The sequence below is a fragment of the Halyomorpha halys genome, unplaced genomic scaffold (assembly GCF_000696795.3).
Source record: "Halyomorpha halys isolate HHAL.00 unplaced genomic scaffold, Hhal_1.1 Scaffold304.1, whole genome shotgun sequence".
Classification (NCBI taxonomy): domain Eukaryota; kingdom Metazoa; phylum Arthropoda; class Insecta; order Hemiptera; family Pentatomidae; genus Halyomorpha; species Halyomorpha halys.
In genome coordinates, this window is record NW_027116688.1 from 452161 (window position 1) to 475367 (window position 23207).

General features: G+C 33.3%; 1 protein-coding gene across 3 annotated transcripts in view; it reads right to left on the reverse strand.

Annotated features, from left to right (window-relative positions):
* Positions 1-23207, reverse strand: part of sv (shaven) — a 187257-nt gene that overhangs the window by 127425 nt on the left and 36625 nt on the right. For 2 of the 3 annotated variants that reach the window (XM_014421117.3, XM_014421121.3), the window contains exon 3: positions 20707-20736. In XM_014421117.3, coding sequence (XP_014276603.1) covers positions 20707-20736 — 30 coding nt within the window. The remainder of the gene's footprint in view (positions 1-20706; positions 20737-23207) is intronic. The other variant, XM_014421119.3, reaches the window with a different exon arrangement.

Here is a 23207-nt window from a genome sequence, read left to right on the forward strand (position 1 = left end):
TTAAAAACTGTCCGGAGCAGTACACATTTCGTGTTCCAACGATTTCGGTCCCATCGCCTGGAAAATTGTGCCGTTCCATACTAATGGATTCACACTCCAAGGAAAGTTGGAAACTTTGGAGTGATTGGATTTTGACTTTGTGGGATGAAATTTAGGATCGATTGAATTCTAGTCGCTCCATATCACTCCAAAAATCCTAACGGGATTTAACATAAGCGGTCGTCCCAGGTTCCATTTAGCATGGATTGGATGAAGTGATCGTCAGCAATAGCATTTAAACTAAGTTCTTCCACCGGACCAAAGTCAAGAAAAGATAAAGTTCTTGTAAATTATAAAGTTTTAATTTTAATACTATCTGCTCTATCCAATTAACAATTATCATATTCAAGATGTACATAATTATTTTTAATGTATGTAATTTAGAAGTGATCTTAAGTTAGGTGGCGGGGACAGTTAGAGCGGACGATGGCCGGTGCCGAGCGGATTTGCATAGCAAGCCGTTCACTCTGATCCCATCTTGTCTCTAATGAAAATATATTCACCTCAATCCGCTTTCCAAGAAACCACTGTCTAGGATTCCGGCACGACGCTTTTAACTAACTCCCCCACCTTCGACTTTCTCATTGGTCATTCCCGAACATTGGACACTGTCATCCTCCAAAAACAAGGAGAATCATTCATTCATCCATCTTGTAACAAGTTGAGGCAGAATAAAGTGTCCATATATAGTGTTTGAATTAATCCAAGGCGCCAAAAAAAGGCAAGAGCCCGGTTACACGGTAGCAATACACAGCTAGCAACTGTCGCTGCCATTACCATGGTGTAAACTGTAAGATAGTTGTTGGTATGGAAGCATTTATCGTTTTGGCAGTCTCACTGTCACAGGTTTGAAGCTACTGTCGCATTCATTCACCCTGACATTGAACTTAATATAATGGCAAATGGATAGGATATTTCTAATTATTTCTTAACACTGAAAGTGAAGTATTCAGCATTTTTTGTCAGAACGACAGAATCTATTGGTATCGGAATTAGTAGCATATATTATCAACATTGCTCCCCCCTTAGTTATATTGTTTTATTATTTTTAGTAAGGTTATTCTATACGTGATTTTAGGAATTTATTAGTTTGATTGATTTTAGTTGTATTTTGTATTTTAGCTGTATTATATATATTAAATAATTGGTTGTATCTCAATAAATAATTTAAAAAATTACTTCCAAGGCTTTAGAACAATTAAAAGTGATACAAATAAATATTTCATTGAATGTTATTTTTTAATGTCTTTATTGAAATTTACAACTGTATACTATATTATACATTCAGTAAATTTGATCTCGTTTATAGTGGAGTGATACAGGCATGTAGAGAAACTACCCATTGAAAGTATTCTAATGACGTTTTTACATTAACAGATCTCGTGACCATCTTCTTTCCAGACGCCGCGGAGAATTGCCAGGAATGGAAGAAGAGACTCGGTAATAATATCTAACCTTGCCTCTTCTTCCATTTTAATATGTTATTTTGACACCGTCCGACAGATGTTGCATTCTGATTGGACCACATTTGTTATGATTTACTTAATGAATAAGATAAAAATCTCCCTAATGGTTATTGGGTGTTAAATGTGATGGTAATTTTTTATAACTACTCAAAAGGTTTAGGCTAAGTTCTCTTCCATCTTGTGGACAAAAGACAAACGTACAATACCATCACAACGATAAACTGTCTACATGTAAACTAGTCATAAGCAATGTAACTGAGTCAATATCGCACACATACCTGTATTAACCATTTAATAATATTTGTTAACAAAATAATATATATTTATAAATTCTCTTTTCGTAACATGATTAAGAATATATTAAAGTAAATAGACACATCTTAAAATAAATTGTTGAGAGAAAATGACATAATGAATTGTTGAACAAAAGCTTCAATAAATTAATTGTAATGAAAAATAGATTAAAACAAAGTAGATGCTAATATCGCATGAAAAAGAAAATGTCTAACCAATGTACCTTAAGAGAATCCCATGATATCGTCACATGAAACGATAACAATTTTACAAAATATAAAAATCATAGAATATAATATACTTATATTTTACATCGAATATCTCCGAAGGATTGTTCAGTAATAAGTGAAAAGGATTACATGAATGTTCCGTGGGGACATGTAGGAAACATGGCGTGATTCCAGGCAGGACACTTACAGTAAGATCCTGTGTGACTGGATATTGTTCACAGGAATCTCCCACAATTTGTTCCCGAAAAGCGACAGTAAGGATCCGCATAACAGTTTAGAAATCGTTGAGGGAATCGGTGGCTCGACAGAGAAGGGACCTGTAATGGCTTTGATATCCTTCCCGGGGTAAGAGGTTCGCATCCATTGTCTTCGGCCCAAAACATTTCTAATTCGAGCGATTTAGAGTGTGGCTATCCTGGCCTAGGATTTCCAAAATACCTAATCCGTATGTTTGACAAAATTTAAAAGGGTTCCAAAATTCGTAATTTTGACGACCACTTATGTCTCTTATACTGGTTATATTATACCAGGACTGTATTTAACTGTATCAGGGTTAAGTTTCCTAACTGCCAATTAAGGATCTCCAAACAAGAAAAAAAATTGAAGATACTACCATTAACGCTTTGTTTAGGAAATATTCACGTCTAAATATTTTCATTGTCATGGATTATTTAAAGGGCCCACATACAGTGTTCGAATCAATCCAAAGCGCCAAAAAATACATAAGAGCCCGTTTACAAGGAAGCAATACACAGCTAGCAACTGTCGCAGCCATTACCATGGTGTAAACTCTAAGATAATTGCTAGTATAGAAGCATTTATAGTTTAGGCAGTACTGTCTCACTATCACGGGGTTGCAACTGTCACATTTATAAACCTTGACATTGAACTGTCACATCTTATCATCCTCAGTAAATATAATGGCGAATGGCCCATTGTCATGGATTATTTAGGTTAATCCAATAATATGTGTTCCAACTAATGTATTAATGCAATATAAGCATTAATATTCCCATTAAATGTTCTTTAATGTGATTACCTTGAACATTAAGACATGCTTGGTATCGTTCTTCTTAAGTAAATCATATTATATTATATTGCACTGTTCTAGCTCATAAATCTCAGTAGCCTTCATAGCACTCTAATAATCAAAAGTGTAGGTAATAAATTTATGTCTATCATTTTTATATATTCTTATGGCACCGACCGATAAATGTTCGGACCATATTGGCCATATTTAACCATGCTGGACCATATTTAACTTTCTGAGTAAAAATAAAATAATTTAAAAAAAAAGTAATAGTGATATATGATACTCCTTCTTAACCTTTTGTTTAATGTCACCCCGAAAAAATCGAGTAGTGTCTGATGCTAAATAACACGTCATATCCAAAGGCCAATGAGCATATTAAAAAGGATGTCAAGCCCTGGGGTACCTCCAGTCGCAAATGCCGTAGAGAGGAAGTTGTACTGACCAGGCTGAGAATAGGTCACACGAGGCTCACCCACTCCTATCTTATATCAAAAGAAACGCCTCCGAACTGCCATTATTGCAACAATAATCTGACAGTAAGCCATATTTTCCAACAATGTCCATATTTCACACCACATCTCAATAGCTTAGGACTAAAACCAAATATTTCAAAACCTTCGGAGACGATGTTAGAACAATAGAATTAGTGTTTCAGTTTCTAAACTCACATCATTTAATGACAAAAATATAACATTGAACTGAAGAAAAAAATAAATAAATAATCAAATTAAAAAATAAACAAATATAAGCAAAATTAAATAAAATATAAATGGCGTTGATAACCAATGAAGTTTGGCGCCACTAAACAAAAACAAACAAACAAACTTCACACCCAGTGACACTGTTTCTTCAGAACATAATGCCTATCTTGTCTTAATGCTCACGGTAATAACTTTGAGAAATATTTAATATAACTGTTGATTGCTACATTTTGTTAATTAAGTAATTGGAACACATTAATTCATTTATTATAACCTAAATAATTCATGAAAATGAAAATCAATAGACGTGAATTTCTCTTAAACAAAGCGTTAAAAGACCTTATTAGGAATATTTTTCATATTTTTAGATCCCTAATTCATACATTCAATTACGACACATAACCTTGAAACAATCTGAATAAAATCCATCTCATAGAGCATACATCTGCAAATAATTTTAAAAATTAAATTCTATCATACTTAACAGGAACAAATTTTTGGCAATCCTAAAATTCTTATTAATTTACTAATATATCAATTATATAACAAATTATTTTTATTTGTTTTGTTTTTAGATTATATCTCACAAGTGGTCCATCCTAGCAACAACGTTATGCCTTTAAGTGCATTAGAATTTGTGACGAATGAGTCCTTAACTCATTAACTCAGTCCCACAGCATTATGTCTTATGACAATAAGCCAAAAACACAATTTGTTTTTTTTAATTTTGCCAAAACCTAAGAGAAATGACTTTATATGACCAAACTTCACCCAAAAATGCATTTCTGGCGCGCCTTAAGCATTTACTGAGTAACAAATGTGATGGATTGAAAAGACACAGGCCCATTGTTAAAAGTAACTAAAACGTTTTTACAGCTCTACAAAGTGTTTAAAAATAAATTAAATTTGAAATAAAAAATTATTTTATGAAAAGTGGAAAAACATCTAGGTTTTTGTCCCTCTTGTTGAATTTACATAATCTGATATTTTCGTTTTTTTTTTAAATTTGATAAAGTCGGGGTCGGAGGTCTCATTTCCTGATGCCCCCCCCCCTCACCCCTCACCTTGCCGCGTTCACTGGAAGACCCCGAAGACACAATGACTGCGAAGCCGCCCGAAATCATCTATCGTGGCATGCCGACCAGCACCTGGCTAGTCCCTTGGTCTATTAAAGGAAATATAAATGCTATAATAAACAGAAAAGTCTCACAATTAACCCCCCTCCCACTTTTTCTACACTAATTTAAATAATTTCAAATAAAATTCAACATACGTTCGGGATACCTGAAGTATTAAGGTGGGATTGTATAAAACCTCTTACAGCTCTATTTTTCTATTACATTCACTTCTTCTAAATAAATTCAGACACGAAAAGAATGCTAAAAAACCTAGCACACAGCATGTGAGTGATATTATTATTAGATGATTTCCGAGCGCATTGTCCTGAGAACTAAAGAGGAGTAACAACGAATACAGAACACACCCTAATTGAATATGCCGATTCAGAATAACCGTTATAAAGGCAGTGAGGCATGATGTCCGAGATAGGAATATATTGTTATAATTGTAACACTTTTGGACCTCTTTGGATATGGACACCTCAATAAGGCAAGGAGCGTATTATTGCCGGCTTGGCAGAGCTATCAATTAGTTGTGGGAGAGAGGACATCCAAAAGGCAGAGAGCTAATAGTGTACGTTCACTATGGAAGCCGGCTTCCGGTTTGACACCCAGCGATCTGCTTCTGTTTCCTGTGGCAGCCATTCATTACACGAACCCTGAGATCTTCCTAATTGTTGGTTCCACGAGATCTCAGTACTCCTGTGTGAAACTGTTGTGAGTATATCAGTCGCATATAGTTTGATGTGAGATAACTTAGGCAGAGGTTATCAGATCCGAAATTATTAAGTCATACGAAGGCGATTGTTATCTAACATTGTTTTCTATGAAGAAACAAGAAGATACAGAGGACTGATAGATAAGTCCAATAAAATGGTTTCTGAAATTAGGCATTATTCTAGTATATTATGTAGAAGGTAATAAATCAAACAAATTTTTTTTGGAAACCAAAAAAGATTTATAATCCAGGAATTTATTCCATGCCGGAGCTCATTCCAAACTTTGAACCTAAAATTAGATCAGCGTTATCAGTATGGCTTGAGAGCTTAGGCATGGGTTTCACAGAAGATAAATTCATGAATTCTGCATATTTTTAGCTTTACTGAAAAATATTAAGTTTTGTTCACTTTTACATCTTCATCTTTCATATAATATGTATTTTAATATTACCTTGATAAAAAAGAAAATGTCAGAAACAAAGACGTATTTATACAGTTATTGTTTAACAACAAATCATTTATCTAAATCATTGTTTAGAGCTCGAAAAAAACTTGACATTCTGTAAATCTCGGAAAACCAGTTAGATTCCGGCAGAGTACAGTAGCATAAACAAGGCCTAATTATGGTACCGGAATCACGTAACATAAAATGAAATTATTTATGTAGACGTAATGCTTAATTTACAATACTGAAATAGACAAAAACTAGATAAATGCAGACCTTTACGAAGTTACCATTACACTTATCCAGGAAGACTGAATCAAACAATAATCTAGCTGTACAACTACGACCCATGAAAGATCTTGGGTTCAGCAGTGATTATTGGCAATCAACCTAATGAAGAGTACTCATTTTATAAAGAGTGGGTAAGCCTCAAAAGGGTCTACTGATCCCTGGGTCGATTCACGAAAGATTTTTGAAAAATCAGTTTTCTGTAAAAATGTCAAATCTAGGTCTCAGTACCTTACCCACTGATCTACCCTAATTCCAACAGACAAAATTAATTTTTCAAAGTGAATTCCTATAAGCCATATATATACATTTAATTTACAGTAAAGTAGTACAATATAATATAAGGTCAAGTAAATTTTGCTGAAAGATTACTTCCCAAAACCTATCGAGTCAAAAAAAAAATTAGACCCCATCTCAGAGTATGTAGCATTACACAATCGATTCCTTTCAGAAATTCACAAGTAATATAGACGTACGATATAGATATAAGCCACTGAAACCTCGACTAAAATCCTCTTCCCTGAAAATCCGAAATGTTTATAGTAAGAATTTATTAATGGTGCTTCATGCAGCTTCCTCAGAAAAATGAGGAAAATCCTCTTTGCTGTGCTAAGTATTGAAATTATTCAATGCTCCTACATTTGATAAACATCATCCCACACTCAGACTTGACCTGATTGTAAAAAATCGTGTTTCAAAGTTTTCTTCTATTTTGTTTAATTAATTTAAGCAGTACGTAATTACTTCAACTTGACTATAGCGTCTATAATTACTTGACATTACCATTATTGGATTTGTGATTCCTTTTGTTTTAAATTTTGCAAACATTAATGAATTTTCCCTATCCACAACTTTAGTATCATATAATTACATGATTATATATCAACATTCATCATATATCATTATTTAGTTCTGATGACATTCCTAATACCAGCAGACTAAATAGAAAACAAGTAAATGAGTAAAAATGAAGATAAGAAAAAAATGTTGATATTCTCACTAGAGATTTCTTTTTTTTTTTTTGCGGGAATCTAAATATTATTATAAGCACTGTTGGTATGAGAATGAAGGATGACAGCTCGGAATGAAGCCGGAGTCGACCTTACTAAATGAAAATTATTAACTAAAGACCTTTTGTTTTGTTATGCTCCCGTCGACGTTGTGTTAGTACCAGTCCTAATGACTAAGCCCCCTGTCAGTAGCCTCACACACTGATCTCCTGACCTCGCCAACTTCCGCTAGCCGAGAGATAACTAACACTGCCGAGGTTCCCCACCGCTCGGTAACTGCCGCTGTAATGTTTAGAGTAATCCGCTTTATATAATTAATTTACTTATTTATTGAGCCATGTTGTCTCCTTACAGAGCTTCTTATCTCCTCTTATTGCTCCTTCATATATCTTCTTGATGTTCATAGAAAACATAAACCTCAAAGAGAATATTACTAACACGTCGTAATATATCGCAGCTTTACTTTGATAGTGTCATTTATACAAAAAACAAAACTTTTTTTATTTTTTGATATATTGTTATTTACAACTGTATAAAAAATACAACAAGTAAATTTGATCATAATGACATAATGATAATGATATGATAAAGCATGTAGAGAAACTACCCAGTAGTAGAACTCTAAAAAAAAAAAAAACTTATAATGTGTTTTACGTATTCCATTGACTGTACCATACTTTTGGGGTTAATTTTGGAAAATTCTACTGACTTTAGGACAGTTTGTACGACAAACTGAGTAGATAAAGTAACTAATTATTTATAGGTATAATTCTAAATAAAATCAAAACTTTTCTTTTTTCAAATATGCCAAAACTTATGCAAAGTAGTATGTCTTACTCAACGTTACCTAATATTATAGATGTAATATTTTCTGCTAAGCCATAATTTGGACGCTATTTAATATTCCGTACAACATAAATGTAAAAATCTTCCTATAAGCTAATTTACTTTACAATATCTATGCTTCGTAACTGGAACAACTCTATGTAGGACTATCTCTGCCAAGAATAAAATGGATTGGAAAAATAAAAATAATATTATTGCAAAAGTACTTATTGGAATAAATAAATAAAAAATAAGGAAGTATATAGATAATCTTTTTTTAAAAAAAAAGGGAAAGAAAAGAAAAGGAGAGCTCCATAGTAAAAATGTTTCTTTATTTGTGCTTAGAAATGTGATTTGATTGTGATCATGAGGTGCGCCAGACTTTAGAAGTGGCAGGGACAAGAGAAAAACATCCACAGAATCATCAGAAACATCTAAATTCTAACCCAAGGAGGTGTTGTAGAAGAACAAAAACATTCAAAAACCTAGGAATAGGACGGAATTTCACATTTACTCCTACTTCTTCTAGATTTTTTCTGGTTAGAAAACTTGTTTTGCTCTAAAACAATGTTCTGCGTTTGAAACGGATATAAAATAAACTTCTATCTAATTCCGGTACATTGATAAAATGAAGTTTATTATTTTGGGGGAAAATAAGACCCAAAACCCCAATATGACTTAATTTGAAAAATAATAATTTATAAGATGTTGTTCACTTAAAATTTTACTGAATTTTACATTTCTTAAAGAAATATTTCATTAAAAATAAATACGACGCCACTCTAAGCACTTTAGCAACCAAGAAACTTGTAGTGGCGACGTTTCAGTTTCGGCTGGACTTGACTTATTTTGAGGCAGTCCCACAGAAAACTGGACCTCGCCACTCTGGTTTGAACAGGGTGGTAACCTGTAGATCTTCCTCCACTCTCCGCATGTCAGAAGAGACCAAGAAGGGGATAAAAAACAAAACATTTAGTTCTTTCTTTGGAATCTTTGTATTTCTGTTGTAATTTCTTTCGGTTCTCATAATGCCTCCTAATAGACTTCAGAGTTGATTTAAACGGAATAATCGTAGAAAATCGATATTAACATCATTGCATGTTGCAAGTAATAATCGTTATATCTTCAACGCAATTTCAGCAAAACTATACTCTTTACTTGCACTCCTTGGTTGCACCGACCTTCTGTAAATTTTGGAAGGGTTTTTTGATACGTGATGTTCATAACTAACTTACGAATATCGCCATCAATAGAAGACTTGATGTACCTCTGGAGTAATGATAACATTATGTGAAGGGAACATAAAGACAGCGAGGTACACAAAGAGGTATAATGTGCTGTTGGTAGTGGCTGTTAATCTGTAGATCACGATCGCAGAGCAATTACCAAGGAGGTAGGAGCAACCGCATATTTCTCGACCCCGCACCAGTTCGATCTTAACAGTCTCGGATTCCTCATTACCCTCCAGTCCTCTCCTTCCGTTAGTCCGTTCCAAATAGAACAAATGTTGGACGGGCCACGATCGTTCAGCAATGTTCCTTGCACATGTTTGATTCCTCGATCTCCTTTGCAATTAACCAACTGTCCGGACTGTAAACCAATCTATCTTTTCTTTTTCATTTTTTTTTAATTAAATATTTAACAAGTTTTAGTTGATAATAACATAAAATATACATTTTAAGATTCCATATACAGTTTAGTGATATCAACTATCTAATTTAGTGACAGTATAATCAATCAAACTTTTTTTTTTTAGGCCGTTTCAAAGGTTAATTGATAACTATGATAACAAGTGAGTCATGCAAAGCTAAGTTCAGTTGGAATCTAATTGGTCTTGGCTTTTGGTGAACAATGATATCAAACATTGGCGTTGTCAAAGGCAAAGAAATTTCATATAATATAATACTATTTCTATTTTGCCATCACGAGTTGGATTTTTTTTTAGGGAAATGGTACTTTTTTTTTAATAATTTATTTATTGTTGTGTTTGATCTCGGCGACATCTTCATTTCAGACGCCTAAGAGAATTATCAGGTATTAAAGGAGAAGCCAAATTAGAAACAAACAGATTTGGGTGTTTGGAAAGTTTATCATGGAACGATTGGTATCTGGTTCTGGCCAAATCAGCAACTTAGGGAGCATTGAGGTCCTGATAGATGACTTGATTTGTGACAAAGTAAGGAGCATTAAGGATTTTACGAAGGATTTTTGACTGTAAGGATTGGATCCGAGAGGAATTCGAAAGTTTAATGGAACCCCAAAGCTCATAAATTATTACTTTAATTTGAAAACCCACAAAGTTTGAAATTGGAGAATCAACATCAAACTTCGAAAATTATATACAAGATTATAATCAAACAGATAATAAAATTAAAAATCGATACCCAATACCTCTTGTGAAGTTTAGATATCAGTCCTTCTAAGTTTTGTATCTGCTGGGAGGTAGTTTTTTATGAGAAGCGATAAAAAAAACTGGATCACATTATTTTATTGAAATTTTTTCTGCATAATTAGTACGACAATATAGTAAATGAAATTTTCTACATTCAAACACGTTTGAGTACAGAGACACACAGAATGAAGCTGTCATCAAGTTGGATCGACAGGCCTTTGTTTAACAATTGGGAGGAGAGGACAGTTATCCTTTAGAGCGGAGACGACTGGATCGAGAAGGGGGAGGTGGTGTGGCAAGCCAGAAGGAGGCATATCATTCGATTCGTCATTCTCGGCTATTTTCTGTCTTGAGAAACCGGGCTGCAATAAATCAATTGTCCCATTTGACTTGTTCTCGGCTCCTTCTCTTCTATCCCGCCATTAAGATTTAGATTTAGACAATCCTTTTCCAAGTTTCGTTTCTCCTTCCCTCTTCCAGAACGATTTAGAAACTACTTCCAATCTTGTCATCGCTTTATTTAAAACGGGTTGTCCAACCGAGACCTTAACATGCCTTAGTATTTTCCGCGTAAATTGAAAAGAAAAAAAACAAAACAAGAACTTAGTCCTAGAAAAAATAATCACGTCATATTATAACCGAAAAATCTAAGATCCGTAATAGAATTGGATTAAGTTCGATATGTATTCCATCACAGCGCTGAAATAATAAATAATGATTTCACATAGTGTTTTTTATTGAGCATGGATTTCAGTAAATGAATAGCTGTAAATGAACAGCAGTTTTAATAAATCATCACAAATACTTCGAGGATTTGAAAATACTTTTTATAATTTTGGTTAGGATGAAAATAAAAAAAACCAATAAAATCGGCCGAAACGTTACAAAAATATGAAATATATAGACTAATAATTATCATTCTATAATTTTGTATTAAAACGGTGGCATGGTTCATAAGGTTTTTAGTTAATCTTTGTGATTGATATTTAGTCAAAATTAACCCTATTAAAAAAAAAAATAAAATTGTTTGTAATAGAATATTTTTATTTGTTTTAATGCCTTAAAATACAGTATTTTTATTACTAGTAATATTTTACTTTTTAGATACTCGTTATTGTTAGGGAATACCAGTTACTGCTTTACACCAAGATTAATTCAGTTGAATTGATGATCGTTCACAGTGAGTGAATTATGCAATCGGGCAGTTTTTTGTCGATAAGTGACTGAATTATGTACCCACTATGTTTAAATAGAGCAAATATATCAAATAGAACTTAATTCAGTATGAGTTAACATTGTAAAATGTTAACTTTCGAAAATTTAATAAGTAGAAAAACTGGTTTATATTTATAATTTTTTTTTCGACTCCCATTGGATCCTATACTGCCTATTTATAATTTTATGTCCAGAAAAATATTGGGTTTAATGATTTTTTTATAATTTATAGGACAAGAATAAAATTTCATAAGTATGTCACCTCCAAAACATAACTCAGTTTAAATACTACGTTTTACTTAATGAGGGCAGAGTAAGACTACCATTTGGGAATTTTTGAAATGAATTGGACAAGTAAGAAAAACCTTCTATCACAAAAATTTTACCGGCAAAAAAAAAAAACACGTCATGAGCTCGTTAATTCTATGTTGAATAACACTATGTATAACTAGTGAACAAAAAATTACTGCGAGGTTTTACATAGATTAATCGATTATAACGCTATCTTATTCGTTACTGCGATCATCGGTTCGAATATAAGCGGAAGTTGTGCTTATCGATTTCTGTATTTTTTTTTTTTAAATTGTGCTGATAACCTAGAAAAAGGGAGTTATAACTTAATTTAAGCACCTATATATGCAATATATAGTAAGGAGAAGTATTGTGGTCGTTTTGAGTTCCCCGAAGCCTAACTAACCATGCCTCTCACAGTGGTCTGTTTGCTAATAATATAGCCTAGCTCAAAAACAAAATGTTTTACGAAACCTCTTGTTTTACTGAAACTTTAATGTATCCAAAAATATCAGATATGTTACAATAATTTTTCACTAAAATTTATTAATTCACCAAAAATGTTCTAATAATGACTCATAACAATGTTTTTTTTTAAATATATAGGGAAGAAAGAGTCAGAAATGACACCCGAAGCCCAAAAAGATTATTAACTTTTCATAACAAAGCGCTACTAAATAGTCTTCTATATAAGCTAGATCTTATTCTTATTGAAATAGTCAGACAATTACTATTAATAAAGACTTCCTAAATTTTCAAAACAATTTTCTGTAAAGTAAAAAAATTTACATGATACTGATCTACATATATTATGTAATGTGTTTGTATGTATATAATAAACCAAATATAATAATAAAGGAGGTAACGAAAAAAAAACAACTAAAGTACAACAAAAAAAAAAATAGGACATAGCAAAACCATATATAATACATTTCATGTATTACATAAGAATGATGTACTAATTTTTTTAATGGAGGGTGCGAAAAAAAAACTGTAACAAAAAGTAACAAGATAATCCAATGCAATATTTCACTGGTATACACATATCATTTCCCTTTAATATGTAATTTAATGTATTCAACGAACATAATAATAAAAGAAGTTACGAAAAAAAAATGTAAAGTACGTTTAATTTGGCTGATTTCAAATAATTAACCATCTATTCTTTTTTAGCAATAACAAAAAATTCTTGGGGCAGACTGTCGAAGAATTTGATAACAGTATTAGACAATAAAATTACAGTAGCGATCTGGGATCAGAGTCTTAACACGTGTAGGAGAAGAACTAAGGAGGCCACATGGGAGGCCAAAAACAGATGGATTCATTGAGAGAGAATCAATGATGCCATGAAGAGCTACATGGAGAAAACTGGAAAGCAGTAGACCAAGTTGGCAGCCGTGGGGAAGGCGGGTTTGGGCGAAACAAAGATCCAAATCTGATTAGAAATTGATTGCAACTTGATGACTTTAATTGCAATAATGGTCCAAAATTACTAATTTCAGTGAAATGTAATTACAATAATGGTCCAAAATTACTAATTTCATTGAAATGTAATTGCAATTATTGGCAGATTATTAATTAACTGTTTGTGATAATTCTAGATCCAAGTGGTGGTAAAAAATACTACAAAAACGGCATGAAAACTATTACTAGCAATCGACGTTTCGTCCCTCTTAGTAGGCCTTCATCAATGAGTCACTTTTTGGACCCTCTTCCTTCAGTAATTATAATTAATTTTCGCCCAACACTGTTTGATGATTGACTAAAACATAAATATTTCAGGTTAGGAACCATGCTTCTGAAAGCAAGAACAGCAATATAAGGATCAAAACTAGGGGACCCAAGTCATAGTCACCAGGGGGGAGTAAGCCAAAATCAATCAAGTTGTTATATTTTAGCACGGAAAAGGCGAATAAATCAAAATTTTAAGAAAATTATATATAATTTCGTAGTGCTTTATTAGCTATTACAACTAGTATTTGCGTGAAAAAAATTTTTTTTTTTATATAAAATTAATAATTTTTTGTCACTTCTGGGGGAGGGGGAGCATTAGAAAGAAAAAGATTTTATTATAATATATATTGGAAACATTAAATAACTGTATAAAATACGAAGACAAATTTAAAGTTTTTTTTTTTGTTTATAAAAAATAACACGATGTTGCTCATAATTGATGGCCAACTTGATCACAAGCATTGTTTAAGTTGAAAAAAAATTTATCAATTATATTATATTAATGTTGATAAATTCACACACCTTCAAACTCACAGCAGTAGAAAATTAATTCAACATTAGATCATTTTTTTTTAATTATCAACTGAAATATAAAACTAACAAATTCAAAACTACATTTTATGAAATGAATTCGATGATAAAATTGATAAATCCCGGTATAGTCACATCATGAGAGACTTATGATTATATACATATAATTGTCATGTGCCTAAATGCATCAGGGGCCAGGAGGATTGGTCAACCTGTAAAGTGTTTAGTTGTCTAAACTATTGTCACAGTTGGCACGACTGATGGATTAGTAGAGCTTTCAGCTTTTTGCAGAATTTGCCTGAACTCGCGAGCTTATGTAAGCGCTCTTATAATTCCAGGTTACGGTTAAATCGGCTTTTCATAGCGCGAAATGGAGAGCAGCTAACCTGCAAACAGATCTATTTCTCAATACCACTCCGCCAAAATCCAATCTATAAAATGACAGTTGTTGTCGTAGTAAATGCTCAACGTATAGAAATACAAATATTAAAAATGTATGAATTATCTCATTACTCAATAGAGGACATGATCGCGACTGTTGCTCACGCAGGAATTTTGTGTGAGTAGGGACGTTTCGATACTTGGAACACTTTTTGTCCGATACTTGCGATTCCATTATCGATTCTGCAGTGATATCAATACAAGGATGTAATTTGTTCATGGTCATGCACAACCTCAAGGCTTTCCCCCAATTAAAGGTACTCATTTTATAGAAGCTGAGTAGGCCCCAGGAAGGCTCCCAACAAAATAAGGTTGACTCACGGATACATTAACAGAATATATAATTATATGACACAGCTTCTTACTTACTGAGCTTCACCGCTCCCACAGTAAATTGCTTACAAACACATATATTGATGAGCAACAAGAATAATAATTAAAAAACAATTATATAAATTAATATCACACAATATAACTTAGCAGGGCGTATCACTTACATTTCAACAAAGTTCCGAAAAATAATAAAATTACAACTGATTTAACATTATCAAACAGACAAATGCCACACATCATATAAAGAGGACAAGTATCCAGATCAAAATTTTAGGTTTTCAGTTTGATATAGAAAGAATTTATGAAGATTTGCAAGCCCTAATGAAGATCTGCTTTGTGGATCGAAACGTAGGTAATCAATAAATAGACGAAGAGGAGATCGTAACGCTAAAAAAAAAGGCCATCCTTCCCCGTCGGACCCGCCACGCTAAACCCCCGGAGAGCGAGGGCCCTATATCACTTTCGAAATATTAGCTTAAAACAGGAAGGAGAGACTTTGAGATAGAGCAAGAGATTGACCACTGGAAGTGACTATCTCCTTCTGAGCGATACTTAAGTAAAAGTAGTGTTCCGGAAGGTCATCGATGCTTTGCATGCACCATGCAGTTGAGACAGAAGTTTATCATTATGAGTCATACTGTTCTTGATGTCTCCTAGCCGAAGAGGAAGCAGCGGTCCGAACCTGACCGCAGTACTGCCATCTAGTGGCCGACCATTACTTCCCCACTCCAAGTTTTTTCCCTCATTTTTTCTAACAACCAGGGCCGATTAGATTGTGAGCCCGGAGGAAGTGCCAAAGCAATAACCATTCCTTGATCAATTTGAATTTTATTGTTAGAGCTAGTGGCGGGTAATAACAGAGGGCAGGAGTTGTTTATTGGCGCGGCAATGATAAGAGCCCGTTTTATCATTTGGCGGGAATGTGTAGCGGCGGGAAGAGGCATCACGCTCGGGGAACTGATATACATTATAAAGGAGGCACGTTGCCGTTGCCGGCTGAAATATCCCCACGACCGCGTATTATATATTGGTGCCCCCCTCGCGGTGCCTACTGATTTATTATATACCTTTCTACTGATTTATACATTATATACACTATACTCTATACTCTATACTCTTTGCGTGATTTATAGACAGCTGATGATATGAATGCTCGAGAGCCGACGTCGGACCCGGCCCAGCCGCTTACCGCCAATTATTGGCCACCATAGCTCACACACTCTCCCCCATCTGGTCATTACCAAGCGAGTATTCTCCGATCACGGTAGGATTAACTACCGGCTCTTACAATCTCTGTCCGGTAGCAATATTTTGATTTAGACTCATCTATCTTGGTACCATATTTGTCTTGGGGTTTAAAAAATATGCAACACGTCTACACACCGAAAACTAAAAATGTTTGATTGGTTATCAAAGGAGTAAATAACGCAGAGGCAACCGAAGTAATGACTTGCGGCCTTAGAACAAGTTCTAAATTCAAAAAGAAAAAGAAATACTTAAGCTACTAAAAAATTCCCCCCTCTCCACCTCCAAATAAAAAAATAAGCTCGATATTATTTAAAATATATTAATGGAAAAAATATAATAATGATAAGGATATTAATACATAATCATGATAAGTTAGTTAAGATGTTATTGGTAGTTTTTCTGTTCGTAAATCATTCATATAAACTATCACAACCCCCTCTTTCTCTTGGCACTTCTATTTATGTTAAACAAAGGATTTGTTGAAGAAAAATTGCAATATTCCTTAGTACTAGAAATTATTCATTCCAGAAGCAGTTAAACAAAATTAAAGATAAACTTTTCATTAATCTTTGCCTAGCATATGGTATAAGAAAAAGCAGTAAAGATGTCAAAGTACCTTAAGAAGAGGTATTTAAATAATGCTAATTTAGCAATCTATCAATATTAATTACTTATCAATTAATTAAGGGCTTCTTCCGGGCGTTCACTTCTGGGTGAATATGTACTTTTTTCTTGTTTTTTGGGGGACAGGGGGAGGAGAGGTATATCAAATAATTTGAGAACAAAAATACATAAATGATAAAGGAGCACCAAAGAACGACCATTTCAGTGAAAATAATTTTTTTTTTTTTAAATATTTACACGATATTCTTTATTGTTGCACATTTGACTTTCCACCAATCAAAATGAATAAACCATTATCTAAACAAAGTCATAACGCCAGGTAGCCACAGCATTCTAAATTTCTTAGTAGTGGTTAATGAACTTAAACTTAAAATTCACTTTTTAAAGTAGGCTGTAAATGTTCCACAACGGGTTGCATAATGAGCTTTCTTCGCCATGTGTACACCAAACCAGTACCGGGTTCCTAAAAATGTGAAATGTTTAAAATGAATATCTCTTCCACCGCATTTTTCTAGCAAGATATAATCATTTGTTGTGTTTGCGGAAATTATCGATTGGTTGTTGTTGATGAAGAAAAAAACACAAAAATTAGTTAAAAGATTATAATATATACATATATATATAGCTGAGCGCGGTGGCTCAGTTGTAAGGAACTGTGCTACTAGCACCAAGATTCATGATTCAAATTTCGGTAGCCCTTTTGGGTCCACTCACCTTCATAAATTGGGTAACCTTAATAGAGAACAAATCTTGCTGTCGAGGGTGATTCACACCAACATATCCGCTGGTTTAGTAATAGTACCTCCTTACAAAGTACTGCTCCTCTAACCCGTTATAGGTTGTAGTGCTACAGATTAATTACATATATAAGTTTTATTTATTTTTATTTTTTTTAATGAAGAAACAAAATACAATTATCATATGCACAAAGAAGGACATAAATCGTTATAAAAAATAAAACTGGTAAAAAAAAAATGATAACAAAATAATACGAGATAAAAAAGTTAAAATAATGAAGAAGATGGTAAGAAGCGTGGTCAAAAGAGAAACGAAAATAGTTAACAACTATTTATTTTCCGACGTTTCGCCCCACTTTATAGAGCTTCATCAAGGCTGTTTAAATTGATAGCTTTGGCGACTTACTCAAGGTCAAAATAAATAGTTGTTAATTATGTTTGTTTCTCTTTTGACCGTAACTCTGACCATCTTCTTCATTATTTGACATTATACGGCCAATTATTTACATATACAATATAAAGAAAAGAAAATTTAAGGAAAAATAAATACACAAATAGAATGACAGTAAAACAAAAATGGACGTTCAAATTGTTAGGTTAAGACAAATCGATTTGAAATCCTATCATTCAAAATTTGAGTTGAGGGGGGGACTTTCATTCCGACTGACCCTATAGGGTACCTTTAAAATTGGTTGTGTCATTCTTATATTTTTTTTTTTTGTAATATGCCTTTTTTATAGTTACAGTTTTTTATTTATTTATTTGTTTTTTTTATGGTTCTTGTTTTCGTTTACTTTAAAATATATAAATAAATACATATTTCGCTTTTCTTACATATCTAAGTACAAATATTGCCCGCGTGATTGCTCTTCTCGATACAGTTTCCATAGCCTGTGGAAGCGGCCTCTAAAGGCGAAGAACAATAATGAAAGAAGGGGCTGGAGGAAGAGTGGTAGATGAGGACGGTAGATGGGAATGGTCCGGACCTCACGCTCTCGGCCTCTCTAAATGTTTCCATATCATGTTCACGCTATTACTTCACGACGGGCATAAATCTCCTTCCAGTTCTCCGGGAGCCGGACCTCATAGCCCGGGCGCTGCTGTGTCTAGCGGCTTCCTTGGTTCGGCCACTGCCTCGAAGGATAGTAACAGAGACTTTTGGAATTTTTATTAATTTATAAATGAGTTCAGGTGTTCTTCACCGTTATCATGCGAAAAACTCCACAAAATCACGATAAGTATCAACAGATTACATTTCCTCTTTGGCATAAAACATTCACTTCACTTTACTTTTACAATTCAGATATTCCACTGGGATTGATCTGAAAATTGATCGGAGACACGGAGTTCACTCACAAAAAAAAATGTCTGCCAGTTACAATACTCAGTATAGCTTCCCTCACCATTTCTACTTGCCAGACGAACTCATAATTACCTATTTTCAAGTTTTAATAATAAATTTTATTATTTTTATTTGTTTAATATATTTAATTAGCTGTTTGAGTATAATAAGAAATATTGGCTCAAGAAAAATATTTTTGCCCATGGAAAAGTGAAATTAGTTGATGGAATTTTGTACTGGAACATTTTCACACCTATCTCCAGCTTTCATAAATTCCAAATTTGGGCCAAACCAAGATGTACCATTTTTGAAATATAAGGGTGACTAGTAAAAAACGTTTACACATGCGTAAGTCAAAGTAGTTAATGACAATTGTGGGCAAATGCAACATATCAGAAGTGATGTTTCCTCTTGGATATCATCCACTAAAAATGTGCGCAGAGTGAAGGTGATTTTGACGCGCCTTCGAATAGGTCATACGCGCCTGACCCACGGTTACCTTATGGCCCGAGATTCTTCACCTGTATGACTTGCGGAACGCGACTTACCGTAAACACATCTTAACCGAATGCCAAGCATACGACTCCCTCAAATCTTTGAATGGATTACCAGCAGATCCCCAATCCATTTTTCAGGATAACAGACTGTAAATAAACTTTTTGAATTTCTGAATCACTCAACACATCACCATAAAAGCTTACCACAAGTTCCCATTTTTCAATAATTATACATTTCAATTGGGAAATTAACGCCATAAGGATTAATAAAAATTTGGGATATTAAGGAAATAATGACCCCCCTTAAAATAATAATAAGACAATGTATGATCTCCTTAAGAACCTTTATTGACCACTGATCCTGTATCTTGCGTTTTATGTTAAGTTGATAATTATCTTAATTTCAGAACATCAACTAAGTGAAAAAAACAACGTTGTTGTATGTATCTTTGTGGTAGGGAAAATCCATGGCTGAGTAACCTAGCTGAAGGTCAGTTAACCTATTGCAGCTCACTCACTTTTAGAAACAACTTATCGAAGAATATCTATTGATGATTGTTATAAAACACACTATATAATTAAAGATATTTTAAACAATACTAATAATATAAACTTAGAAAGAAAGAATAAAAAAATTGAAAATCATTTAAAATTGTTAAAATGCAATTATTAAGATATCGTGTACGGTACCAAAGTGGATACCGATCCGCACGATCCCTGAAAATTTCATCAATATCAGACTAACGGTTCGGATATGATCGATTATACCTGAATACAATGTTGTGTGTGCCTCTTAAAATAGTTCACACATTAATGTTTAAAATAAAAATATCTCGAGACAGAAATAAAATAATGTTATTCGTTTTGTGTGAATCTTCGTCTCCACAATCCATAATCAGCCAGTATTCATGTCCTCGAGCTGATAAACTAATTCACTAGTTGTCTATAAATTAATTTATATGTAATGATAAAAAGTTAGAAAGAAGCCTTGATACCATTAAATCAATATATTTCTAAAATAGCAATCTTTTTTATAAACATTAGTGTTATGTTTCATATCTTAATGACTTTTAAATTTCTATTCATAATATTAGGAAAAATAGAATTATCTAATGGATAGAAGAAAAATATTTTTTTTACATTAATATCTTACCTTCTTGATGGCCGCCGTGTGCTCCATCTTCTGAAACAAAGAACGGAATGTAGTGAATGATAGTACATCTCTTCCTGTTATCAGCTTCCCTTGGTTGCTATGGAAAACAAGTAAAAGATAGTACAAAATGCTTTAGTACTAATGTTAACTCCTCCCTTTCACCCCTTTGAGAATGGCCCTCAAAGAAATATTTATTATTTTAGTGATTAAACCCTTATAAGCCTTTTATGGCAAATAATTGTGATTTGGCAACATTAAAGCCACATATCTGTCACAAAACACCTTCAGTGATGCTAATTGCAAATGTTAACTGTGGTTCTGTTCAAACGTCGAACCCGTGTCTGGTACATACCTCCACAACACCTCACTCACTGAAGTACCCATTTACTATAACATTAAAAAAGTAATTTCCGTCCCATTGACCTCTCATGGACCTCATACTTACCTGTAGATAATCACACGACACTAATCACCAATCATACAACATGATTTTGTAAGAATTAATTTATTTGAAAGAAATTTAAAATATTCAAATTTCTGAAAATGAATTATACAGATGTAAAAATTATCTACGACCAAACTATAAAATTCTAGCTCCAAATAAGATAAAGAATTAAAGATTTAGGTCCTGATCCATAAAGGGGCTCACCAAGCATTTCCTCAGGGCGCCAGTTTTTGATGACCGGAAAAATTTGAGATGCGAAAAAATAGGACAAATAACAAACTATCGTAGAACATATAAAAACATGAGAAGTAACATTAATTCTTCAGAAATACATTCAAAACTTGTTTAACAAATACTGGGAATGATATTTAAATTTTATTAACGGCAGTTAAAATCATGGTATAAAACTCAACAACCATTTATCAAATAAAAAATATATAAGCTCTGTCATTTAAAAAAACTGATAAGTTTAATTTTATAAAATTTAGGGAAACAAAAAAAGGAGGGAAGACCTTGCAAGCAAAAATTTACTTCGGTTTAGGTACTGTGTTTTATAATAATAATTTAAATTTCACAGCAGTGTAATACAAAATTCCGTCACCTAATCAACAATTCAGATCTTCACCTTAACTTCCATCATTCTTATATGTTCTGACGGAACTTTCGCTACAATTACTATACTTCTAAATAAGATTGAACCCATTAAATTAAATAGAAGTATAGTTTTGAAGATATTTTCATTTTTACTCAGTTGTTTCGGTCAAATACATTTTTTATATTATTATCACTGTAATTTCTAGTTATTATTACTTTAGTTTCAATTTACCCGGTAAATATAATTCAAGTTATAGCATTGCGGCGTATAAGATGGGCATGTAAGGTTGTAGGGCTTAGTAAAGAGCGGATCTCTAAAATGGTAATAAACACTGAAACAACGGGTAAACGTCCGAGGGGTAGACTGAAACGTAGATGGGAGGATTGCGTTAAAACAGATTTATTGGAATTGGGTTTGGAGGGGCATCACTGGAAGGATGTATGCAGAGAGGGTTTGGTGGTATCAGTATCGAACCTTCGGGTTCGTTAGGCCTTTATTATTATTATTATTATATTATTATTCATAATTTTATATTATAAATTTACGCAAGTCTACTGGAAAAGTAAAAACAAACCAATACATTACTCTAATGTTTTGAATCTTAAAGAAAGAAATACAGACAAATTTGTAGTAATGTATATCGTTAGTAAGGACCAGAAGCTGTTTGGACTTGCAAGTAGATGATGATGATGATGATAGGGTGGTGTAAAGAGGTTGACCGCCGGTGTGTGCCGGGGTCAAGGCCGCCATCTTACTAGCTACTAAACTTGATACACGTCGCTACTTAACCACTAACTACTAACTACTATAATACATGCTTCCACTAATTAGCCTCTTCTGCATTGCAAACAGAAATCCTTCTCTGTTGTGAGAAAAGTGTCATAAATTAAATAATAATTTAGAGTGATATCCCACTCAAAGCACTTGCTTCATGAACAGTACGGAACGTAATTAAACCAAAGAAACCTCGATAGAAGGGGAGCGGGTTGGACTCATGGTATTTAAAAGTGAAAGAAAGGCTTGGACCTAACTAACAGTTGGCAAACCTGCCGACCACCCTCTTGTGGTATCGTCGACAGGTTTCTCTTAGAATTATTTCTTAGACCGCCCTCATTTGTCAAACTTTCTCCTGAAAAATACTCCATTTTTCCAGCAAGGAACCTGCTCTATAGTAAAGTAGTTATTTGTGGAGAGCAACTTGTGAACTGTATCAAAATTAAAATATTCAGAAAAACTATCATTCGGTAGGACAGAGTATACTAACATATTATTACATAATATACTTCCTTCCTTATTCCAATAACTTTCCAACCTTCAAATCGCGTATCTTTAATCACTTCCGGTCCACCAAATTCCTAAATAATAACAAATGAACGTTTCAAATAAAATTCGTAAATAGATATAATTAAATACATAAATAGATATGTGATAAATAAATAGAGAGAATTAATGATTTTATTA